At 44.7% G+C, this 6946-nt stretch overlaps 1 protein-coding gene across 1 annotated transcript; it reads right to left on the bottom strand.

The window, feature by feature from the left end:
• Nucleotides 1–2961: 2961 nt before the first annotated feature.
• Nucleotides 2962–4632, bottom strand: LOC147748564 (uncharacterized). Its single transcript, XM_086963126.1, has one exon. The coding sequence runs from the start codon at nucleotides 4630–4632 to the stop codon at nucleotides 2962–2964; it is 1671 nt and encodes a 556-aa protein (XP_086819252.1).
• Between the last annotated feature and the right edge of the window lie 2314 nt (nucleotides 4633–6946).

The following is a 6946-nucleotide window of genomic DNA, read 5'->3' as shown; positions in this document are numbered from 1 at the left end:
CAGGCGCTTTGTCCCTAAATCGGGCCAGAGCCCCATAACATGGTACAATTCAGGCAAAGAAGATGAATGACTATAGGGGTTCGAGACAGAAAGCATGTGAGCAAAAAAACACATAGCAGAGTATGTCTCAAAGTAGATAAAAATGACGTGTACCTTAGTCTGAAATAAAATCGAGTTTTACAGTAGTTCTAAATCAAAACAGGAGTTACGGATCCTACAGACACTCCAACAGGCTACGGTCACAGGCGGTATTCAGTACTATGGTAGTATTAAGGTGAAACTGTAGACAAGGCACATCCGAAGGGGTCAGTGGTGCCATTTTTCCATAGTAGTAAAACTGTTTCAGGAACCCCATGCTGCAACAATTATTTATGGACTTTTAAGCATTAAGGCCCTACATGTTAATGATGAGGCATCTAACATGGCGAAAAAACCATTAGATGCTGCCAGATCTGCCATGGTTTCTCTTTTCATGCAGGACATTGTTGAAAACTTTGAAACGGATCCTCCTCATCCTGACTCTGAGGGGGGGCCCACTTTAGTTTATCAACCCTGGCCACACAGAAACGTCTGAATGACATGCTGCAGACCCAGGGACGAGCAGGAAGCATTAAAAGCAGAGTTAAACTAACTAATTATGTGTAATATTAAAATTCAGTGAAAAAATCCAAGATGCAAGTGGAAAGAGCTACAAGGTTTCAAAAGTACAATCGGGCTATACAAAAGGCAGAAGGCTTCCAGACAAATGCTGATCACATGACATATTCTCCTTGAAATCTCCTTTTCCTTCAAACCTTTCTGCTCCCCCAAAACACCATATTTTCCTTAAAATGTCACATTCCCCTAAACGTTCCTATTACGCTATTAGTTTCGTCAATCTTTTCTAGTTCGACTTCAATCTTCCTATCATCATAAACCTTCCCATTACATATAAACTTGGGATTTCATTGATTACACACTTGCAGCAAGAGCTAGCTTCAAAATGGAGTGCATTTATTATGCCTCGGACTACCCAGCTTTAAAAAAAATCCATATATAGGAGAAAAAAATAAGCATCAGAAGTAAACTAGGAGTACTTCTTGAAATTTCAAGATCGAGGAAATTCAAATCGCTAGGTCAAATCTTCTCTTGTCAAACACCAAGATTAAGGAATTGCTTCTCATTGGCCCCAGGCTTAACACTAGTCTACCTTCTTCCAGCATCAACTTGAAAAATCACCTGTTCAAAATCTTGCTCAAATACGAACTTTTCTTCTTCGCACAAGTTAGTTACCTGTTTATGTGTATTACTTTATTTCTTGTTCTCTGTGATATAAACATATTTAATATATACATTCTCCTTATGCTTCATATTTGATCCTTTACAGGCCCCAACCCAGTCCTATTTCACTCAGTCTCCCTATATACCATAAAACGTGGCATTCCTATATGTGCCTCTTAAGTCTCTCTGCCTTTCCCGTCTTTCCTTCGCCAGGTAAAGCTTTCCTTGTAATCTCCCCTTTCCTCGCCCGGGCGAGTAACTGACAGAACTCCGTGCCAAACTTCCATTGCTGGTGCATGCCTCCCAGCATCCCTTGGAGAAACGTGGACCCCAGATTCCTTCGGCCACGCGCTCTTCCGTTCTTTTTGTGTTATTTCTTGCATGACGTGGTTGTGTTTAGCGCTCATGCCCATGACGAGGCGCTGAATAGGTAAATTACGAGAGCTTTTACAGCCACGCTGTGAACCCAAACTGCTCCTACAAAGGATATGTAGGGTCTTTACAGACTCGTACTCACCCGCTCGTAGTCTGGGGTCCCTGTGCGTGCTCTGGGCGCTGTCCAGCGTCGAGGCGCTTGCCTCTTAAGGCGAGCGCTCAGGAGTCGACTTGTTATTATTGCTCATCACACCTTGGCACACTTCTCCCTGCAGCCCATTAGCGTCCGCAGTCCAGATGTAAGCGCCACCTGCGCTCCCTGGCCCCAGTCAGAGCAGGCACGGCCGTGTCTCGCAGGCAGCTCTGCGGAGGCGGCGGGAGCGGTGTCCACGCGCTCTCCTGCGCCCCCACCTCCCCCGCCTCTTTGTCGCTCCCTCCTTTCCTCCTGCTCCAGTCCTTTCGATCCCTTGACCGCTCAATCCCTATGACAAAGTTGAATTCTTCTACCTCGGCCAGGTATGTTTACAAAGGAAGACCAGCAGTCGGAGGTAACTGAAACATAAAAAGATTTATTGCGCTCGAGCGGGTACACCACCTCACAGCTCCATGTGGCTATGAGGGAAGTGGACAACTTACAATAGTCAGAGACAGCCTTATATACTTTTGTGCTTCATAAGCGTAGGTGGGGATGGATATGATAAATCAGCAGCTGTCAAGGATGATTAATGATCTCCAAACAATATCACGTACTGGTCAGGGCCAGTGACTCTGGAAATATGTATACTTGGCTTGCTGAACAATAATATAAAGGTTACTCACTAAACCCCATCAGTCATCAATAATCTTGTGATACACAGAAATAAAGCAGAACTATGCATAACTTGTGCCAAGTATAAACATGGGCGGGCTTGTGGTTACAGAGTCAGGCGCCCATTTGATTAGTCATCCGGATACAGAGCAAAGGTTACATCTCTTGTGTCAACAACGATTCATTACCATCAGCAGTCTTTTGTTAGCTGTAATCTATTTGGAATTAGTTAGATAGGAAAGTTAAGCAAATGAGTCATTGACCTTTAAGCAACATACCCTGCTCTACTTGTGCGTCATAAGGTGAAGTGCAAACATATGCTCTGGGGTCGACTGGTGTATTAACATTTCTTTGTGCAGATGAAGCGGCCACACCATATGTGCTGAGGTGGCAAGCTAAAGAGACTAATACAAAATGGTGGCTAGGAAACACAAAATGGAGGAGCTTTTCGTCCATTACTAAAAACTGTATTTCCACAATCGGCCCTTTGGACGCAAGGTCCAACATTTTGTTGCGGCCTAATGCACATGTTCATATATGGGCCGGCTGTTACTATAGTGGGCCTCATTGCGCTCATTGACGTAATCAACAGTATTTGCGTCAGGAGGGTTATTATCTGAGATATCAATGTCCATCAATTGTTGGGTTACAACATCCCTCATAATAAGAGCATTAGTCACAGTTATTGGGGGCATTGGGGGTGGTTTTAACAATCGCCCCATACACTGGCAACACATGGGCAGACAATTGATTAGAACACAGCACCCTATTACCACAAGGAAGATAGCCACTAGAAACATCCCTATCTTCCAGCCCCAGGCAGATAAGGCGTTCCAAAAGGAACCTACAGGATCCCAGGGGCCAACATCGCTATGAGCCTGGGCACCTATATCATATAGTCTTTTGACAGCCTGCCTAACCGATGTTGATGAGTCAGGAATATACGTGCAGCAAGATACCCCGATCACTCTACAGACTCCACCCCGTTCTGCTAACATCATGTCTAACACAATCCTGTTTTGAAGAGAAACTAATCTGAGAGCCTTGAGCTCAACTGTTATGTTCTCAATTATGCCTGCTGTCTCTTCTATAGTAGCTTCTAGTAGACGGGACAACCTGCGTATGTTTCTGGAATTTATGGCAGGGCCATACCAAGGAACAAAGGCCTTTAGTACATCACCAGCTATCTCAGCCGCTGTATCCCCTTGATCAACACTCCTCCTACCTCTCAGAGTTCTGGATGCTTTATTCACTTCTGCAGTACTTTTTACAGACATTGCTGGTGTTACAAGACCTAGGTGACAACAGCCACCCCAATTCACTGGTAGCCATATATAGGCCCTGGAGCCACAAATGAAATAAACTGAGTCACCGATATAGAGTGGAACAGTTATTTCCTGGGAAGACACTTCAAATGTCATATTGCAATTGGTACTATTCCCCATGTTGGCGGTACCGTTGCTCCTAATACATATACTCCCAAGCACACTACGCTGCCTCATTTTCAAAAAAGGTATCTCTCTGGTGTCCCTATGGAGCGGAGGTGTGCTATCATTTTTTACCAACAGCAGTGGGGTGAATATGTTAGAAAAAGGGAACGTTGCATTTGGCAAAATAACTCCAGAGCAATTTCCTGACTGGAGAATGTCTTTGTCATAATGGGGGTACAAGGAGGCAGTTGGTGTTCTAGTGGTAGAACGGGAGTTTACTAAGTTGCTGAAGACCCTTATTAGCTCAACTTTCAGTATTGCAATGTGTAATGCATAACAGGATGCTTCAAATGGCAGGGGTACTTGGAGAAGGGGTATACCTTCGTCTACATAGGCTGGGAATTGCATACAGATCCAACAATTATTTTTATCAATTACTTGATGGGTCTGATGAAGTAAGGTAAGGAAAGAATTATGACGCATCTCCTCTCTGTGATCCATATCCTCTGGTGGTACTGTAACTGAGGGGACAAAGTCAGAGGGAAGCTCTGATGGGAGCGGGGCTGTTTTTGCAATTGGATGGTAGAGCTCTAGGAGATACAATAAACCGATGACCAAAGACATTATGCAAAATAACATACAGAATATGCATAGTTTGGAGTACCAGCGCCCCCTTTTGTTCACATTAAGGGTGGAATATGTATCCTCCATTTCTAGTAAAGGAAGATGTCTAGTTGTTCTTCCAAACGGAAGTACCATTCGCTCTCAGAATTTTTTTTGATTTCTATAATCTCACAAGTGCGGCAGTTCAACAGTGTTCGTTATAGGCCTCACTGTTTCAGACCTTGCAATTGGCAAATTTGACCTCACACCCTCTCCTCCTATGGGTCGCTGGGCTTCGGAGGTATTTCTTTATTCTCTTTTCAGCTCAGAGTCGGCAGTGTCCTTATTTTACTAACCTCACTGCACAAGTTAGTCCTTTAAAGTTGGCACTATTCAGTGCGTGGCAGTTGGTGCTTGCTCCGTCCTAAGCACTCTTCATCTTCCTTGGGCGTAGATTGTATCCTGATGCAGCTTGTTGATCATCAATGCGTGCAGGAATGCAGTCACCAGTCCTTCGGTCAGAACGGTCCTCTTCCGGGGGCAGTGCTGGCCAGAACGGTGGTGCTCTCTTCACGTTTGAAAGATGAATCCAACTTTTATGTCCGTCACATCGAACCGCCGTCTGTGTGACTAACAGAACCTGCGCTGGCCCTTTCCACCTGGGCTGCAGGCTGTTCTTCCTCACAAAGTTCTTGGTCAGGACCCAGTCCCCGGGTCTGATGTTGTGTACTTCTCCTTCCAGAGGCGGGGACCATGTGTCTCTGACCTGTTGGCGAATGGTAGACAGGGCAGAAGTTAGTTCTTTACAATAGTCCAACAAAGCAGAATGCGTTAATTCTTGCAACTTTGGTGGAGAGGCAAACCCATAGACATTTGCTGGTTTCCCCATGACCACTTCATATGGAGAAAGTCTGTTTTTGGATGTAACAGTTGTCCTCATGGAGAACAAGGCTAAGGGCAATGCATCTACCCAGCTGAGAGTGCTTGATGCACATATTTTTTGCAGTTTATTTTTCAATGTAGCGTTACAGCGTTCCACAAGCCCTGCTGCTTTTGGGTGATAAACTGAATGAAAACTTTGCTTTATCCCCAACCCTTGGCAAACTAGGTTCATTATTTTATTCGAAAAATGTACCCCGTTGTCACTCCAGAGACTCCTGGCCAAGCCATAGCGGGTGAAGTACTCTCTCAACAACATTTTAGCTGTGCTCAATGCGGTGTTATCTTTTAAAGCGAATGCCTCCACCCAGTTACTGAAACTGCATATAACGACCAAAACATATCTTTTGCCATTGGCAGGGGGCATTTCTATGTAATCCATCTGTAGGCATTCAAAGGGGTATTCTGGCAATCTGAAATGGCCAGGTGGTACTTGTATTCCCTTTCCCACATTGTGGAGAGCACAGGTCATACAGTTCTTGGATAGTTTTACAGCTGTCTTCCTAATGTTTTTGTTGACCCATATCTTTTCAATGGTATTTGTCATTCCATCAGCCCCCAAGTGTGCGGGACCGTGAACCATGTGAAGCATGGGTAGGAGAAAGCTGTCGGGCAGGACCCACCTTTTCAAGTATCCCTGTGTGTGCATCCAAGCCCCAAAGTGTGTGTCAAAGTAATATCCTTCCTTAACCCACTGCTTCCTCTCCTCTTCACTTGCAAATTCTTGAATGTCTTTTATCTCTTTGTAGGGATCAATGTTTGTCTCTTCCTTATCAGTCTTTGACACTACATATGTTAAAGTGTACTCATTCAACGCAGTGTGTTTTGCTGTTTCATCGGCAAAGGCGTTTCCCTGACCTACATGGTCTGTGATTTTCTTGTGTGCGCTACACTTCATGACGGCCAACTTAGTTGGTAATGCAAGGGCATTTAGTAGTCTTGTGATCAAGGTGCCGTGCTGTATTTTCGCACCTCCAGATGTGATGTACCCTCTTTCGGCCCATAATCGGCCGAAGTTATGTGCCACCCCCCATGCATACTGACTATCAGTGTAAATGTTTACGGCTAAGTTTTCTGAAAGCTCACATGCTCTAGTTAGGGCAATCAACTCGGCTGCCTGAGCAGACATCTGTTCTATTTTACATGTTTCTACAACTGTTTTATTGGTTGTGATTGCATAGGCTGCAGAGGTAGTTCCATCTGGTCTCTTTAGACAAGAGCCATCCACAAATAGTGTTCCATCGACCTCTTGCATAGGTGTGTCCGCCAGATCAACTCGACCCTTCGTTTCAGTTTCAGTGACAATCACGCAATCATGTTGTACTTCATCCTGCTCCGAAGGGAGAGGCATCAGAGTAGCTGGGTTTATGGTGTTACACCTCTGCAAGGTCACATTAGTGGCCATCAGTATTAGCTCATACTGAGTCAGCCTAGCATTAGTTAAGTGCTGAGTTTTGGTTTTATTCAGCAGTATGTCTACTGAATGAGGTACGTAAACCATAACTGGATGTCCAAGTACAATAGAGTCTGC

This window comes from Lissotriton vulgaris, chromosome 1_1 (assembly GCF_964263255.1).
Source record: "Lissotriton vulgaris chromosome 1_1, aLisVul1.2, whole genome shotgun sequence".
NCBI classification, from domain to species: domain Eukaryota; kingdom Metazoa; phylum Chordata; class Amphibia; order Caudata; family Salamandridae; genus Lissotriton; species Lissotriton vulgaris.
The sequence above is the reverse complement of the archived record's forward strand: the minus strand, read 5'-3'. Positions and strand labels throughout refer to the sequence as shown.

Bases quoted from the DNA above. Each gene is read 5' to 3' on its own strand.
- LOC147748564 (XM_086963126.1), bottom strand. From the start codon at position 4,632: ATGGTACTTCCGTTTGGAAGAACAACTAGACATCTTCCTTTACTAGAA.